Source organism: Apteryx rowi, unplaced genomic scaffold, assembly GCF_003343035.1.
Source record: "Apteryx rowi isolate R43461 unplaced genomic scaffold, aptRow1 scaffold_20, whole genome shotgun sequence".
NCBI lineage: Eukaryota > Metazoa > Chordata > Aves > Apterygiformes > Apterygidae > Apteryx > Apteryx rowi.
Window position 1 is genome coordinate 854,108 of NW_020448308.1, and position 18,090 is coordinate 872,197.

General features: G+C 44.6%; 2 protein-coding genes across 4 annotated transcripts in view; one reads left to right on the plus strand and one right to left on the minus strand.

Moving 5' to 3' along the window:
• The window catches only part of POLR2J (RNA polymerase II subunit J), a 2,149-nt gene extending 546 nt beyond the window's left edge, over positions 1-1,603 (plus strand). Inside the window, exons 2-3 of the mRNA XM_026063605.1 lie at positions 209-383; positions 1,069-1,603. Coding sequence (XP_025919390.1) covers positions 209-383; positions 1,069-1,104 — 211 coding nt within the window. The 3' untranslated portion in view covers positions 1,105-1,603. The remainder of the gene's footprint in view (positions 1-208; positions 384-1,068) is intronic.
• LRWD1 (leucine rich repeats and WD repeat domain containing 1) overlaps positions 1,515-18,090 on the minus strand; it is an 18,353-nt gene continuing 1,777 nt past the window's right edge. The window contains exons 1-16 of one of the 3 annotated variants that reach the window (XM_026063595.1): positions 17,646-18,015; positions 16,557-16,703; positions 14,381-14,615; positions 13,180-13,299; positions 11,394-11,546; positions 10,225-10,365; positions 9,208-9,549; positions 8,447-8,573; positions 8,091-8,200; positions 7,444-7,651; positions 5,746-5,818; positions 5,515-5,655; positions 4,620-4,717; positions 3,871-4,032; positions 2,886-3,010; positions 1,515-1,893 (exon numbers count right to left, since the gene is read on the minus strand). In XM_026063595.1, the coding sequence (XP_025919380.1) occupies positions 1,753-1,893; positions 2,886-3,010; positions 3,871-4,032; positions 4,620-4,717; positions 5,515-5,655; positions 5,746-5,818; positions 7,444-7,651; positions 8,091-8,200; positions 8,447-8,573; positions 9,208-9,549; positions 10,225-10,365; positions 11,394-11,546; positions 13,180-13,299; positions 14,381-14,615; positions 16,557-16,636 (2,256 nt within the window). In that variant the 5' untranslated portion in view covers positions 16,637-16,703; positions 17,646-18,015 and the 3' untranslated portion in view covers positions 1,515-1,752. Of the gene's footprint in view, positions 1,894-2,885; positions 3,011-3,870; positions 4,033-4,619; positions 4,718-5,514; positions 5,656-5,745; positions 5,819-7,443; positions 7,652-8,090; positions 8,201-8,446; positions 8,574-9,207; positions 9,550-10,224; positions 10,366-11,393; positions 11,547-13,179; positions 13,300-14,380; positions 14,616-16,556; positions 16,704-17,636; positions 18,016-18,090 lie in introns of those variants that run through there. The other 2 variants (XM_026063594.1, XM_026063593.1) reach the window with 2 other exon arrangements.

Genomic DNA, 18,090 nt, shown 5'->3' on the forward strand with positions numbered 1-18,090 from the left:
GGGCCGCGGCCCCCGGGAGGGGGGAGGGGTGTCGGGGGGCTGTGAGGTGGGGGACACCGGGGGGTGGGGGGAAGCGGCCCGAGGCACTCGTGGTGCCCAGCGTGGGAGGGAGCTGCCGCAGCCAAGTCGGGGCTGTGCTTTTAGAGGGTGTTTGTTGGCAGAAAAGCCGTTCGTGTGTCGTGGTTGCTCACCGCTGCTTCCCTTCCAGGCAGTTACTGAAAGACCCGCAGGTGTTATTCGCAGGCTACAAAGTGCCGCACCCGCTGGAACACAAAATCATCATCCGCGTGCAGACCACGCCTGACTACAGTCCCCAGGAAGCTTTCACCAATGCCATCACGGATTTGATCAGTGAACTCTCCCTCCTGGAGGAGAGGTTCAGGGTAGGTTTGTTTATTTTGTCGTATTTTTTTTTTTTTTAAATTGCGGAAAATTCATGTGCTTGAAAGGTAAACAAACAGAAGGGATCGTATGTATGTTAGAACTGCTGTAATCTTGTGGCAATGAATTTGTCTAAGCCAACTGCAGTGTCTGATAACACAAACAGCTCCTGTCGAGGTGAAGTCTGGCTGGGGGGATGGCGCTGACATACCCTACAGGTGTTAAATGTGTGCTTTGTCTTCCCTAGTTGTCCAGTATTGGAGTTCTCATAGTCTTACTAGTGTGGAAAACTATTTTCTAGTTCTTTCAGTCCTTTTTTTTTTTTTTTTTTTCCTGAAACCCTCTTTGGTTAATTCTGCTCTACTGTACAACCTTACGTTTTAGCTCCAGATTTTTGAAACTTAATCTAGGTGAAATGTCAGACAAAATGCTTTGAATAACTTAGTATATGTGTAATATTCTTTGATATACTCACAGTGCACTAGAAATTCTTTTGTAAGTATGTTTTGATTTTACTTTAAATATTATTTAGTATGTGGTATAGAGATTTCCATTGTGCCTTCAGCACTGTTGTTTCACAGTTCTTGTGGTTCACAGAAGACTGATGATATCTATGTTTAAAATAACTTCTTCCATCTTGGTGATTGATACTTTTTGTCTTAGTGTCTGTATTTTTTTGTTTTACAGGTTGCCATCAAAGACAAACAAGAAGGAATTGAATAAAAGTATCATGTTTAGAATGGACTGTACTTCTGATATAGAGCGATATCGTTATTAGTTGAATGCTTTATTTAAACCTTCATTTGTGGCAAAGATTTTTCTACTTGTCCCACTTGTTTTCTGATTTTTGACAGCAGCCACAATAGGTTTGGGGCTTTTTGGACCAGATAGGCAATCTGCCAAGAGGATAAAAGTCTTGTTTGATTCGATGGATAATTCATTAAAATAACTTTTACTTTTCTAATGGGAACCATAAAGCAAATACTTGTACGAGGGTGTTGACAGGTGTACATGTTAGCCTAGTGACTGTACTTCCTGCATGAGAAGCTATTGAGTGATAGGGATAGATGAACTCTCTAGCACTGCCCCGTTCCTACTTTTTTTTTTCTCCAAAAAGTCTATGCACTGCCAACTGAACTGTTATTTTGTTTTATTAAGTGTCATTTCTATAAAACAAATGCACAAATTGTGAAAACTTACAGTAAAAGAAACTGGATGTTTACAATGACTTGATGAGTTGTAACAAACTCTTCCCTTTTTTTTTTCTTGCATGATAATAGCTGGTCTAGAAAATTTCATGGTTACATGGGTAACAGTCACTAATACTGCACTATTTCAAAGCACGGGAATGAAACTTTCTGTTACAAGTAACTATGACTTCTTCCAAATGGCTGTTATGTTCACACTAGTTAAAGCAACAAGGTAAGTGAAGGTTGGATCTATTATCACATTGTTTATTAGGACTTCAGTCAGCTGCTCCCCGTTTGCTCGAAGCTCTGGCCACTTGAGAATCTAGGAAGAGAACAGAGTTTGTGTAGAAAAGGAAGAGTATTGTATCTGTAACTTGGAGGATACTAACTACTGCAAGTCCTGGTTTGACAACTGGGTTGCTGTGGAATCTGCTTCCAGAGCAGTGCTATAACCCTACCAACCTGGGATCCCCTTTCTCATGGCAGGACATGCACCTTTATGATAGTCCTACATAGACCTAGTTCTCTCATGACCTTTTCAAAAGGACTAGGGGTTAATGCAGCAGGATTTCATCAGAAAGGCAAAATTAAAAGCAGCTAGCCCTCGCTCCTGGAAGAACTGACTGTTGATTTGGGCAATACCCCTTCCAAAAGAAAACTGGAGGAATGCTAGATCACATCATACCTATATCTAATTACAGCTCAAGACCATGTTCTGGGACAGTCTTTGTGAAAGTTTGTTACTGTTCTTTGAATGTCTTCATCATGCAGGGGAATACTACATGCCTAAGACAGGACCCTCTCCAGAGGCCAGGGAAGGACTAAGCAAAAGGGTGGCAAAAGCATATCAAAGCAGCCAGCCCTTTTCCATGTGCAGGTCTGCCCGCGAACAGCTGCTGAGGTTACCCTCCCCTTGGCAAGTCAGTGAATCAGTATCTGCACACTGGTTAACCGGGTGCAGAAATGACATCTTCTCTTGTCAGGATGTCAGTTTAACCAGCAGTTTTATTACAGGGGGCCTTTTTGCTAGAAAGACTTGTCAGGCTGCAGAATGCAAGAGTAAACAGACTTGCTTTACAGCTCTTTGTTCCTTTCAGAATTGTGTTTCTATGAGTGAGTTTTGAAAGGTGGCCTTGGTCACACTCGGAAAAGATTGCTTTTAAAGAACAAGTCAAAGGTGAATGTTAGAAAAAACAATAAGCCAATTCTGGTGTAAGTCTGCTTAAGAAATGGGGCCAGGTGGCACCTGTCTGGGCAGCTGCACAGGGGAGGAAGAGAGGCCAGTTCAGTCTCAAAGGGGAAAATGAGACCTACCTGTGTGGGAGGGATTCTCTTGTCTGAGCGTTTTCCCTTTGCAGTACTCCATGCTGTGGTGTAGTTTGAGAGGTTGTACATCCACACACTTCCCTTCTCATCACCACAGAACACATATTCTTTTGCTGTAGGAGCAAAAGAAGAAGCTGGAAAACTACAGTGAAGCTGAGAGTACACTTCTCTACTTTAAAGCTCAAGACAGTGCTGTAAGATTCTAGGAGAGGATGTCACATTTCAACAAAATTCTTTCTAGCACAAAAAAACTTAAGTTACTTAGCCTTGAATTGAAACTCAATTTTGTTAGAGATAAGTATCTTATTCTAGTGGAGAAAAGCTAGTGATGAATGTTTTGGGGAATCTCTTCTGACTTTGAGACTTTCCAAGGCTGAAACAAATGAGTTGTTGGCTTTGGAAAGTGGACACCAGATGAGGTCTGTTTATTCTGCATTCATCTTAGAGGCCAGATGCCCTCTGTGTGGAACGCTTACCACTTGTTTTAGATGCAGTAAGTAGTAATATGGTTCCAGGAAAGCTGCATCACCAACCCATGTTCTCTGCATGCCTTAAAGACCCTACAAGGAAGACTGCTGGCTCTCTACAATCAGTGTAACACTGTAAGCTAGCTGGAACTGTTCCCTTTCTATAGGGAATAGTATGCCTGCATTTATACAGCCCTGAACCCAAGCCCTGTTAATACAGCTGCAGAGCTCCCAAATAGGAACTGGTGCCTGTCTACTGCTGCGCTGTGCTGGAGCATGCAGTGCTGAGTTGAGGACTCTGCTGCTCAGAGGGAGGGTGACGGGAGGCTGTCCCTCAAACTGGCAATGAAATCCAGGCCTCTGTCCTTAACTACAGGCTCCTCTAGTGTGTGACAGGGGAGGAAGGAGGAATTCTGCTTCATTTAGAACTTAAAAGTAAGTCTTGACAATCTTTGCTGCAGTGAGTGGTACAGCCTCGGCTTGCACAGCGGAGCAGGGCTGCCTACCTGGGCAGGTGCTGAGCGTGAGGTAAGACATGTCTGTTGTGGACCACTCGAGCTCAGCTAGAATAACTGCGGATACTGTTCGCTGACAGGCTTTCCCCTTTCCGTCAAAAGACCGACTCCAGCTCCATAAGTATATGCAACCTGGTTTAGAGCTCTTCGAAACTATGGATGAAAGACAAGAGAAGCCATGTCAGCTGCTGCTAACGCCCCCAACCAAAGGCTAGCATCGGGTTCAGGTGTTCTGTCTGTGATAGCAGTAGCATTATAACCTCCTACGCCTTGTTTCAGGATAATTTGAGGCTGCAGAGAGGGTTATCCATCTCATATTCATGTTCCTGAACCCCTGGACAAGTGTAAGTTTTCAGGGGCAGAAAGACCTTCTCCTACCCAGTGCTTTGAGCATCCTCCCAGGTTTGGGAATCCTACTTCCCTGTAAAACACTGCTGCCACCAGCCCTTAAGGGGAAAGGGGCTCCCATCCGCTCCACGTTGGCAGTGCCAGGCTGCGTGTGCTCACTGGGAAGGGTCCATCTTCCCTGCCTGAACACAGGTTTGCGCCTCTCACCCACATCTTGTGGGCCAATGGGTGACTGTGAAAGACACCTGGGTTCTCCATAGCCCCCAACAACCTACAGGAGAAGTAACTGAACCCCGTGCAGCAGCCCCTCTGCTCAGCACACTGGCTTCAGCCTTCCTTACTCTTAGGTGCCTGATTTTTTTCGTGGATCTGAGTATTGTGTTTATACTCACCTACAACATCATCATTCAAAAATGCCAAACCGTCAACCCTGTGAGAAGTTGTCATGTCCCCCTCATCATCAGGAAATTGGAATATGGCTTCAAAAGGCCTGGAGAGGAGAGAAAGGGTGAAATATTGCACAAGGCCTGGACAGGCACCAAGATCTGAGTGGCATAGCCTAAAGATAACTGCACCGAAAGGACACAGACACACAACCCAGGAAATGAAACTCTTGAGTCTCTTGCCAAACTAAGCAGCTGAATGCCGAGCTGAGTTTGCTTATGCTTTCCACTAGCTGGGTTAGTTAATATAGCAAGAAAGACCCCATTTGCTTAAGGGATTGCTGTTTTATGTTATCTGTTTTTTGTAGGCATCAGGATTACTATCTGTCAGCATGACATGACTTCACTTGCTCCTTTCTTGTGATATTTTTCTGGTGCCTAGAAGTGGATGTGCTATTCTAGCATAGCTGTGGCAACTCACAGTGCCCGGTATAGTGCCAGTTTCCTGCATAATCTCACATACCAGAACTAGGGTATGTGCTACCGTAAGAGCAACTTGGTCCAAAAATGAACACTCCCTTCAAGACACATTTAAGATGAGAGCCCCTTTAGTTTTAGGATATTATATTATACCCATTTCAGCCTTCCTTCAAGGAAGTCTGCAACGCTGGAGCATCAGTAGAGCATTAATAAAAGCAGGGCTTCTAATTTTGAGCACACCTTTAGCATTATGCTAGTATTATTGTGCCACTACAGAGGGGAAAAGCATGTCCTAAGTTTGGTAGGACATGCTGGTTTCCTTGAGTAGACCTTGCACAGAAATGAAGTCACTGGAGCTAGGATTAGCTGCTTGTCTCTTCTTGCTATGGAACGTGAATGTATGTACCCAACTTTTGGTTCTCACCTGCTTTTCTGCTCCTTATCCAGTTTTATATTCCAGGTAAAGCAGCCTTCTTCACAGCCAGCCAGCAGGTACTGATCGGGGCAGGTGGGGACCAGGGCAAGCCGTAAGGGAATAGAGAGGGCTTCCAGCACCAGCAGCTGGCTAACAACAGAAAAAAAATCAGTTAAGTGGTGCTGCAAAGTGACAGTTACAGGCTCCTGGACTGGCCACATCCGGTTTTTGAACCTTTACCTTGCTTTGAAATTGTAGTCACAGTCTGGAATCCCAATATCCCAGAGTGCAATTCGCTTGTCATAGGATGCAGCTGTGGGGCACAGAAGAGAAGCAGGTAGTGGCACCACTGCCCATCTGGCTCTTTTATTGCCAGTTGGAAGTTCTACCTGTGTCACAGGCTGTAATACTCTAAGCCTGCGGCATCAGAGAGCGCATTAAAACACAGCAGCAGTCACAGAGGCTCCTGTCTTAACAACACTTCACAGACCTTGTCAAACATGCACATTCAGTAATTTGCATTCTTTTTCTGTGTACCCTTAGAGCAGCGGACAAAAGAAAAGTTTATTTCCTGGTGTCCATTAGTAAGCTGTGGTTTCACAAGGTCATTAATTAGTGCCAATTCAAGCTCATGTTTCTGATCGTTCATTTGTCCTAGTGGAATCTAAATTGCCAGTTCCAACCCCTACTTCTTAGGCACACGCCACTATTCCACATATCCATGTCTTACTGTGTTCACAGCAGCAGCAGCTCCCACGGGGAAGTTAGGCTCTGATCTAAAGAGTGAAATATTTTTAATGTCTTTGTCCCCAAGCTGCTATACTGACAATAAAAACAGCCTTGGAGCAACCTCGATTCTAATCATATAGCATCCCTCAAAGTCAAGAGTAAATAGATTACTGTCCAGTCCCCAAATAGGCACATAACACCTGTCTATTTATTATAATAAATTTATCTGAGCAAATAAATGAACCTTGCTGTGCAACCCAGAGGGCACCATCAAGACTGTACACCCTTCTCAACTGAGTGTTATATATGGACGTGCTATCAACCTCCTGATCGCTCTAGGCTCCTACTTCCTACATTCTTGAACTTACTCTTGAAAAGCATCCACTATGATGTCTGTGTTTAAACAAAAAAATCCATTCTTAATGGTTCACATAACACTGCAGTTACTCCAGGATGTGGATAATTCCAGGCAAAAGAAACAATGTGCTGTGGGGTGAAGGTGCGGTCAGAATGGCTCCGTAGCAGCTTACTTTACAGGCATGACAAGGCAGCCGCAATTTGCAATACAATGGTTCATTTCCTACCAGTCCTTAAACCTCAGTCTCTGTGGGCCCTACTGTGGCAAAGCTCTCTTCTACCTCAGGACCTGAATAAAAACTTCCAACAAGGCACAGGACTGAACGATTTTCATTTATCAAAAGCAATTAAGCACACGGTTTTGCTCACTGGAAAAAAATGAAATCCAACAGCCCCTTATACGCTGCACTGCTCAGTTGCCATGCTTGACGAGCGCCCTGCCAGCCGACCGCTCGCTGCCCGGCCCCCAGCAGGCCGCGCTGGCCATCATTCTTCTTACTCATCCCTGCGGAACCAATGTGCTGCTGGGTTTGTTTATGGCTAATGCGTGACAGCCACCCTGAGAGCTGACATGCCAGGGAGCTATGGAGCAAGAAACAGGAGCTGCCACACCTCAGCTAAAGTGCCAGACCTTGTGGCTGAAACAATTTGTACCTTCTGTAGATTAGTGCAGTAGGAGACGTACATGACTCACTCCGTAATGTCTGTCCATGCTCTTTGTACGCGTGGTCCCTGTAAGTATCCACTTACCGATACCTGCTTGCACACTGATGACAATTCCCCCTATTAAGGAAGCCCAGCCTTTTCTGTCTTAGTCACTAAAACTAAAGAGACTCTGAACTAGAGACTTACTGAAGAGGCGAGTTTCGTGAGTTGGGCTGAAGCAGATGGTAGCAATGGGCTTTTTATGAGCCTTTATCTCTCCGTAGCAGAAGTCAGCTGCTACATGAATCAGTTTGACAATCCCTCTCCTCCCAGCAGCTGCCAAGATATTATGAGTTTTCCTCCGACTGTCGCTGATTACCATTGTGAGAGTTGTCCATGCAACACTGAAAAACTCCTAGGATAGAAAAGAAACCGAGAGGAGCATGAAAGAGAACAGTCAGCAGGATGGCTGCTAAGTCAGAGATAAGACAGCCATCAGGAGAATTATTCATGTGAAATTACAAGACTATTCAAGTCAGAGCACTGAATCTTAAAACAATCCTCAGAAGAACACAAACTATCAAAACAGACTGTTGTCAGACATTCTTAGCAGCCTGGGTACACGCGCATACACCTGTGTGAGGAAAACAGAGGTGACAAAAATAAAGCAGGCTAAAAGGATAAGCAAGAAATATTTACTATCTATCTTTATCCTCTTAAGACCTGTCCACACTAATGCTTGAAACCCTCTTTCAGAACTGTTTATAATATATTATGGTGTTTATGTATATGCACATATTATATTGTATGGTGGTATTTCCACTTAATGTTTTCTGCTCCCATTTGCAACCTACCTCTGTAGCCACCTTATACTTTTTCAGTACCATCCCAGTCTCACAATCAATCAGACAAACAGACTCGCCTCCGCAGGTTGCCACAGTTCTAGAGGAGCTCACAATGGGATCTGAAAGACCAAAAGAAGAGGTGAGAAATTCCCAGGTTAGTGGCTAACACATGAAGACTGCAGCTTATCACTGCCTGGTGCTTTCCCAGCCTCCTGTCTTTAAAGTCAAAGAAGTATGTTTGCAAGTCTCTTCCTGACAATGAAGACTACAGCTTAAAGGAGGAGCAGGGGTCTAGCACGTGGAGTCTGGTGGGATTCCAGAGCCAGGGGCTTCGGGGAATCCTGCAAACTGCTTTAAGAGCTCACCTTTCCTGGATGCAGAGTCTAGCAATGGCTCGAAGACACAGGACCAGAGCTGCGTTTTAAAATCCTCGCGGCTGTTGCCTTTACTGTGACACTGAAGAAAATGCAATGGTTCTGCACTGACATCCTCCTACAATAAAACCATCTACATTTAGAAAATTCATTCCCCCGACAGCAGTTTGTGTGAAAGGCATGCCTGTGATTGCCTCAACAGACCCCTCTATTGAACACAGCAACCTGAGTTAAACTGAAGTGTTTTTCAGCCCTTCTGCGCTACATACAGAGAACAGGAGAGACTGAGGTGCCACCAATGCTCAAGACTCCTAAACCAGCAAGGAACCGTTTAGAGAAGATGTGCCCAGCAGACCCCAGCAGTGAACCCCATCTCCTGCTGCAGAGGAACGTGAAAACCCTCTAGATTCCCACTGATCTGAGCTGAGGGGGAAACACCTTCCCCCGTCCAGCCATCTGTTTGACCTGAGAGCAAGTCATGCCAGTCCCGTTTCTAAGAACAGGCTTTCAGTGCACCACCTCAGAGCGCTGGTCCATCCATCCCCTGCAGAGTTCACTGTCTCCAGGGGGGGCCTTCCCTCATGCCTCTGAGAGAGATTTAAAACAAAAAAACAAAACAAAAACCGTAACTCACAATATATCTGGCCAGTCATGAGCTCCAAGATGTGCAGAGCTCTGCTGAAATCTGAATGTGGCTCCTCCCACTAGACCAAGAGGCCAAAAGCTGTTCCCAGGGGGGCTGATGGACGTACCTTGCCCTTGAAGTTCTTTACTGGGGTCAAGCTAACAACCCCATTGTCCTGCTCCTGGCTTTTTTGTTCCGCTGTCAGCTGGCTGGATCTTCTGTTGCTTTGTCCCTTGGGAAACTGCTCTCCATTCCTATGTGTCCCTTCAGCTCCCTGGTCAGGGGTCGCCTCTTTGGCTTGCTGGTTCGATGCTCTCGGTTTATCAGGGGCTGGGTCATCCTGCAAGTGACTGGACTTTCTGGGACTAAGCGCAGCCTCCTCCTCGGTGTTTGCCTGGGACTTGGACCTCTTGTTTCCAGAACGTGGTGTTGAATGATTTCTTTTCCTCTTGCTGGGGGTTAGTGTGACCTATAAGATATGCTGTCAGTTTTTGCTGAAGGTTTCTACCTTCCCCAAGATGTGTAGATGGTTTGTAAGTCAGAGATATTCTTTAATCAAATGCAAGCACCCTCCCACAGTCACAGACTGAGTTCCAAAAAATCACAAGCAAACCAGAGCTGCAGAGTTCCTAGAGGCAGAAGCTAATGAAAAATCACATAGGCAGCCCGATTTTGAGCTTAATTCCCTTGCCCCAGTTATTTGTGATTTACATATAGAAATAGAAATATATACATATAGAAATAATATAGAAAAGCAAATCTGTCCCCCAGACCAAGGGGGCTCAAAATGCAGCCATTTCAAAGTGGCCAAGCACCATCATGTTCTAGCCATGTCAGTACAGTTCTCTCACTAAAAATATCCTCCCCCAAAGGAGGGGTGGCACGGGTAGGACTATACCCACAAAATCTTTCGGGTCTCCTACGAGAATGGAAGCTCTCTCTTCTTGGATAGCAACCAAACTTTCCCACTGCCGAGAAGGCTTCAATCTGGCCATAAAAAATGAGCCCCAGCTGTTGAATATAGGCTGGAGCCCAAGACTGCCCACAGGGTTACCAAAAAATCATAAATGTAAACTGACAAGTGCTACTGAATTTGTACAAAATAAAAAAGGGAGTTGTTAATTTAACTGGAAAAATCACCTACCTGACCAATGTCCTCTGCAACTTCCCTGGGGCTTTCTGTACTTTCTTCCTCATTCTCATCCATCTCTTCTTCCGGTTTGGGATCTGTATTTTCTTCCAGACCCAATGAGGATGCCAGAAACTCTTCTGCAATCATTTTCACCTTAGAAGCAAATACAGGCATATGTACAAAAAGACAAAAAACAACGGCAGCCAAGCTCTGGTGTGTAATGACAAGGGACACTTCACTGAGTTTTCAGTATCTGCTTCCACTATTCTATGCGAATTTCCCAAGTGATGGAAGAGCCCTCAGCTGACAGCCCAAAGTCTACTGACAGAGCCAAGCAGAGAGGTTCCTTGTGCTGTCCCTACACAATGTGCCTCACTCAAAGGGTCCCAAAGGACCGTGATTCAGAGGCTGGAGTTCAGACATATTCAGACTGCAGCCCCTCAGCTGCAACTGTTATCCCTGTATGCAGAAAGGGACGGATGTGAAGAGCGAGGCTGTGCCTTGGGGAAGTACGGGCAAGTTAACAATGACAAGGGGGCTCAGTGAAACCATTGATCACACTGAACCGCAGCAAAGACTGGTGCATCAGTGCCATGGCCCCTCTGATCAACCACACAGAACACCTGGATGCTGCAGATGGCTCAGGACAGACCAGCATCTGAGGATCTGCCTGACTGAACACTGTAAATGAGTGATTACAGTGACTCCTGTAGACGACCACCACTCTGCAGTGCGTCAGATAGGAAAGTACCAGCCTGCTGGACTGGACTTTTCACGTCCACATATGATGTCAGTGGTGGTTTGTCTTGCTGAGTAGGTCAATGTTACATGAGCCAAGAACTTCACTCTATCACAGAGGCTAAAGGCTGCCATTAATTACTTGCCATTTGCAAACAATTAAGTACTAAGGATACCGTAGTCATGTTAATTACTCTAAGTATCATCGTCGCTTATAAATTAAAAAACGATGTTCAGTAACAGTCATTGCATCTTGGCGTGCCTTTATTCCTAGTGCTTCTGTAACTGCTCTACAAACTAGCAGGGAAAATCAGAAAAAGTGATACCACACCTTTGTAAGAGTCCCTGAATGCAAATCCATAGAAAATTTTAATCAATCTGCTCAAAAACAGGCTGCAGAGTCCTTGCTTCAAGAACAGGAGGGTGAACGAAGCGTGACCTACCCGCCAGCGGGTGAATTCGCTGAGTGAGCTGGGTCCATATACTACATTCGTTTGTACTGACTTCAGGAATTTTTTCTTGATGGACTTCACGTGCTCAGCTGTATACTTCTCAGGAAGTTGGTCGCGGAAGAATTTTTCCCAGTGAGCAGTAACCTAGGCAGAACAACTGGGTTTATTCAACAAAATATGGCCAAAATCACAGGAGAAAAACACAAGAGTACTTGTAAAAGCATTAAGAAGTTGCCAACCCTGAGGCTTCATTATCTACATAATGGCATTGCTTCCATTTATTTGGTCGCTGTTCAAACCACTAGGTCAGCTAACAAGACACCCAGTCCCTCTGAACCAAGCTTAAGTTAGTGTGGCTAAGCAGACACTGTCAGCACAAACCCAGAGCAATGCCTGAATTCATGCCTCTGAAGCCACAGCAAGAGGTCCTAAGTCTTGCGCTGTGCCCTGCTGAAAGGGAGTACCAGACAGGTACCCAATTTATAACAGGCATGGGACAATGCGGATGTTTGGGTTTTCTTTTAGTTCAAGTACGTGCATGAGCGGGACAAGCGCACACCACCGCACCATCTAGAAATAGACACCTTGACTCCAAAAGGCTTTTAAACTATGGGTACAATCACGCAGACACTCACCTATCAGCACAGTTTCCCACCTGAGGGTTTCTGGTGGGTAATATCACATCCACAAGTTTATGGGCCCAATATGCATTTAACACTTTACATATAGACACAGCAATAAGAACTGGGCAGCCAGATACATAGCAATAATGTTGGGAAAGGTATCTGAGGCCCAGGCACCAGCACAAACTGAACAGCACAGGGGAACATACTGTGTCCCATAACTGATCATTCCAGCAGCCACCCACGCCCAGTCGCCTGGAGGATGAGAGGCTGAGCAGCCCTCACCAGGACCTTTGCAGTACAAGGTATTACACAGCTGATGCTGAGCACAATAAGCCATCTCAGTCTTCAGCGTCTGATCTCTCCACCACTGCTACTTGGAAGGAATTAACAAGACCAGCTAACTAGAACATAAACGGTAAGAGCAACACTGTACAAAATACATTGTTCATAATGGAACAATATTTGTGCTCAAGATCACAACATGTGCGCAGGGAGAATCTGTCAGGAGATAAACTAAGGTGTAGGCAAAGAGTGAAAGTAGAGCTCCAAACATGCAGAGTCGAAGAAGAAAGCAAATCCTTGTTCCTGGTGTACGCTGGAGAAAGCAAGATTATCCCAAGCCTGGTTCTGTACTCCGCATTTCTGGGGCCAGGACAGTAACATAAATTAGATGGAGATGTGTACGCAGCTGTTACGTCAGCATCTGCTTTCTCTCATTTATGAAGGCCTATCGGAATATCCCAGAAAACTGGAGCTCCAGATGCACACCTTGTCAGCCCGGCTCCTGTGTAGGGCTCAAGGCAAATCCTCTTTGCTACACAAGAATCCTCTGGCTGTTGGTTCCTGCCAGCTTTGCAGCCCTGGTACACAAACACAGCCGGCACAGTAGCACTGAGGAAACCCAGAATCAGGTCTCACACTGACTGAAACCAAAGGCAGCAGTTGGCCACACAGAACAGGAAAAACAAATGCAAGAGGTGAGCAGAGAAAGCAGTAATGGGGCATTTATTAGGTGGCCCATACTGTGGGCTGTGCTCAGATTATCATAACTGTTCAATACCTATCTGCAACTCTGTCATTAAACTGAACACAGCATTGTATGTAGTCATTTGTCAGGCATTCACACATGAAGAAAATACCACAAATCTTACCTTGCTGGTGAGCTTACGACTATTGACATGCCTCACGTGATTAGCCAGTTTGGTTATATCCTTGCCATTGAGCAGCCGGAGATTTTGCAAAAGAAACATCACTTTATAGTCATCATTGGGCTGGAAAGAGACGATATTAGAGTTATGAAAATTGTACACATGGTACTTGCTTTAACTATGGATATGTGTTCTTTATTGAAATATAATCAAGAAGGATCAGAATGTATTTACTTAGGAAATGACATTTCATAAAATCCTCTCCGGATTTCCAACTCTAATATCATCTGTTACTTGTAAATTAACGTTTTCCTAGAAGTTGGGATCTTCACCTCTGCAGACATAAACCCAACCTCTCGCTTATGCAGTACTACCATCCAACACAAGGTGGCGGCGGTGTAACTAGGCTGATCTGCTCCTGCCCGAGTGCCCCGTGGGGGGTTCCATTCACATCTTCTTACTTGGAGCATCTAACACAGAGGAAGGCCTGCTCTGCGTAAAGTAAGTGAACACCGGCAGGGTTTTTCGGCCGGGTAAGTTTTAAGGCAGACCAGTTCCCCAACCCAGTTCCCCATGCAGCCGCACAGATGCTTGTGCCAGCATACAACAGCATCTGCAGACAGCAGTAGTGGCTTATGCCAGCTAAAGCACATATAAAATTACAGTTTCAGATGCCTACACTGAGACTCTCAGGTCCCCATACAGTCAGCAGACAAGTCGGAAAACCTAAATTAGAAAAATCTCCAAGTTTAATCTAAATTAGAATAATCTCCAAGTTTAACCTTTCAGCAGAAAACCAAGCCCACTTTTCCAGAGCTGGGACAGGCAGAAGCATTAGGTGAAAAAAAACCCAACATACAAAGAGGAGGACATTTCCACACAGTCGTTACTACATATTACACCACTAAAGTTTTATACAAGTATGAAGGTAAGGTATTCTGCTTGAGAAGCTGCCCAAGACGGGATCCTAGCCTGGAGAATCGGGAGACACAGACACATGGATTTTAATCTCTGAGCAGTTTTCAACAAGTCACCAATTTGTGCCACAATTTCCCAATCGGCAAAAGGGGAATAAAAAGACTAACTGCTTTCTGAGATGTCCTAACACTTGCTGATTAAGTGTGATGTAGAAGAACTAAGCATAATTGCTATTTATTTCTCGCTCTATTTAACACTTGGCATGTAAGGATGGGAAGCAACTCACTGTCAAATACACGTTGTTCTCATAGGTTAGCTCCTCAAGCAGGGGGAACTGTTTCAGAGCAGTTACATCTTCCAGTTGGTTGTTGTTGCAGTTTAGGACACGCAGATCAGGCAGGGTTAGACTGTTGGGAAATTTATCCAATAAGTTATCAGAGAGATCGAGTTTCTGCAGATGCCTCAGACGGGAAAACAACCGTGGGTCTAAGTCTCCAGTCTTCAACTGCAGCTTGGATAGGCTGAAAACAATAGAGAACATGAACTGTCTGCAGTTTGTTGGAAAAACAAGTGCTGAATTTCATCGGATACAAGGTCCCACCTTGTGGCACTTCTCAGTCTAGCCTAACTCACTGGGTAAATCTGACCAAAGCCCGCCTCTTTTTTTTTTTTCCACCAGACCATCAATCTTTCCTGTCCACAGAATCCACTAGATTCATTATTTGCCTCATTTATGTGAAATGCAGCGTCACAACTGGTATAAGCAAAGACTACACTGCTTCCGAAAAGGACGGTCCTATTCTCCCCTTTACTTTATGCTGGCATTTGCATTCACACAGCTTTGTGAAAAGTTCAATCATTTTGTTGATCTGGCTCAAAATTTCTTTATCTCTGCATTAGGAGTAAGTTCAGGCCAAAGGTAAACTAGCTTCCCAAAACATTCAGCTGTTTTCTAAGAACTAACTTCAAAAAAAAAAAAGTGATGTTTACATTTATTTTACAGCAAACTTGGCTGCAAAATCTTCCACTGGTAAACATGGAAATACACCTAAAATTCACAATGCTGCCACCAAAAGAGGAGCATTCTGTCCTGGAAGAGGAAGATGTAAAATACTTGTGAAGGTAAAAAAATATACCCTCTCGTGAGAAACTGAAAATTACATATTATAAGAATGAGGGTCATTTAGATCTGTCTAGAATGGGCTCCAAAGGGCCCTTCAGGCTCCGGTTGGGTTCCAGAGGGAACATCCAGTCCTGAGAGCTAACATCTCTTGAGGATGTAAGCCTGAATTTCTTTAATAAACAGAATCTCTATCCACTATGATTAGCAAAAGAAAGGCTTCTAAATGCAAATGAAATGTGAATAAATGAGATAAAATTTAAGAAGCGAGATCACTTCTCATCCACTTGTCATTTCAGAAGCCTAACTAGTTGATCAAAGCACATAAGAAAGGTTGATTGCAATTCAGCTGGCTGCAAGGCTGACTGTGACTACTGTGTCATTTTGGTTTCAAGCATGAACCATTTGGAATTGGGATAGGGACAAAGTTTGGGAGAAACTCAACACAATGTTCCCCAGATGGACCTTTTAGAAATACTACCCTTCAAAATCATGTTATTAAGCTCAATGGGAAAAGCTATACTCTAGAACTTCACTAGTTCAAACACCTCGACATCACTTTGTCACCCAGATTACTGCAACATACACTCCTCAGATAAACTTTTGAGTTTCTCTCTAAAAATAAGTATTTTAACATAAGACAAAAAGAAAAAAAAATAACTTCAAAATATGAAAAGCACAACTCTTGCATCAGCAACAAAACTAGCAAAAGCACCAGCCAAATTTTGGCTAGCTTAGTCACTCAGATTGACAAGTCCTGGAATAACAAAATTCCACTGTATTAAACATTTGGAAAGATATTTATTTTCAATGATCATGATTAAGGATCTGAGCAACAAAACTGTTTTTAGAGGTTTCTGTATGTGTCATAGTTTATTCTCCCTCTCTGCAATGCTTGTATAGTCATATTCTAGGTATTGGATTTAGAGCAGATGGAAAGTGATGGAAGGAGAAAGGAGGGAAAATAATGCCAAAAACATTTACAAAACCCTCTAAAATCCACACCATAAGTGATTTTCCTATTCACATTAAGCAACTGCTATCAAAGACAGAGGTGGAGGGGGGCCAGTAAAGTTCCTTTCAGGATGAGGAAATCAGAATCTAGCCTTAAGCAGTTTTACAGAAAGAAGGTGGCATATACAAAATATATACGGTGAAGAGAGGTGGTAACTGCTGCTAGTTCAACTAACGCTCACTGGGCCTGCACTGAGAATGCCATCTCCTATTCCGTGTTTTGTAATGGCCTCTCTTATTTCAGTAAAAATATTTAAGAAAACAAAGACAAAAAGGATTGCCCATGTTGAATTCAGCTGGAATTTTCCATGGGCCTGTTTGCACTTACTTCAGTGTCTCGATCTTTCGCAGCCTAGTAGATCTTGGAACTGCTCTTTCCAAAAGAAGCTCAGTAGTAATTTTTGACATTTTTAATCTCCACCCCTCTTCTGAATTCACAAATCTGCCAGCTGTAGGAGCTCCGCTTGTGACCCTCCTGGTGAAACAAACAGGAATGAGAGGAAGTCCTTTGAAACTGACTCCAAAAGGGAAAAAAAGTTACCAACTTAGCTACTGCTTTTGCAGCTGTGTTTGAAGTAGCCCTTTTTTACATGGTTGAAATGAAGCTATCAGTGATCACTATTAAACTGGGCATACGCTCCCAATAAGCTGCCCCAAACTGTCTCCAAAACACTGATGATACCTCTGGCGCCTACTAAAGAGCAAGGCTTACTGCCAATAACACTGCCCGCAGGGTGAAGGCACTCGGGATTAGGGACAGTCTTTCATGTACCAGTTTGTACCTCTCCCGAACAAGAGGGTTCTGGTCCAAGAAGTCCCACATACTTCCAAATAAACAGCAACTGTACGATCAAATACACCTGTGCAGATTTCTTCCTCTGAAAGTAATGTCACACATCACTGACTGGCCTGACCAGATGGACAGACTCTTGGTTGAAAATCTCTAAATTCCCTAAAATTTTGCAAAACTGGGTTAATTACTATAAACGTAAACACCCACTAGTTGGTAACATAATTTCCACTCCAAGGAAAAAAACCCAACAACAACATTACGTATGTTTGGGGGAATTAACAGGAGATGTTTTCATGCATGGGGGAATTAACAGGAGATGTTTTCATGCATTACTGTGGACAGGACAGTGCACGTGCGCACAGAGATTCACCCTGACATTTACAATAACGCTGACTGAGCCAGCATAGCTTCATAAACTACTGGATCATGTCTTACCACTCTTTCCCACAAAGAGTGAAAAAAGAGGGAAATAAAAGAGGGAAGAGCTCCAAGGCCAGGCTCACAACTAGCTTTTTGTGTTAGTCTCATTGCTGCCTAATCACCGCTCCCTTGAATCACTAAGGACATGCAAGGCACCAAGCAGCCCTTAGTCTCGTGCTTAGTACTGTAACACACCTACAGCACCTGGATCATTGTGTCCGAGGAGCACTGGGGCATTGTTTTGTTAACTTTTGCAGCTGAGGACAATCTTTCACTTAAGGCACACCCCACGTTTTTAGGTCTGAATAGAGTCTGGAAAACGCTTCGAGCAGCTATTTGATCCTTCGAGCACCAGAGCTGTCACTGAAAGTCAAACCACGGCACTTAGCTGTTGACCTAATCGACCCCACCGCACTGGAGTATCTATAACAAAAACCCGACAGCAGTGACTGTCACCCTCCTTTGGGCTGCAGGGACACGCCGGGCGCAGGCAGAGCGCCCGCAACACGACACGACGCGGCCTGCAGCCACGCGTGTGAACACGCACAGGCGCACACGTGCCAGCCGGGGCCGGCGCAGGGCCGGGCCGCCCCACGGGCGTGGGCACCCGCGAGGCCAGAAGCGGCTCTGCGCACCGGCTAAACCGGGC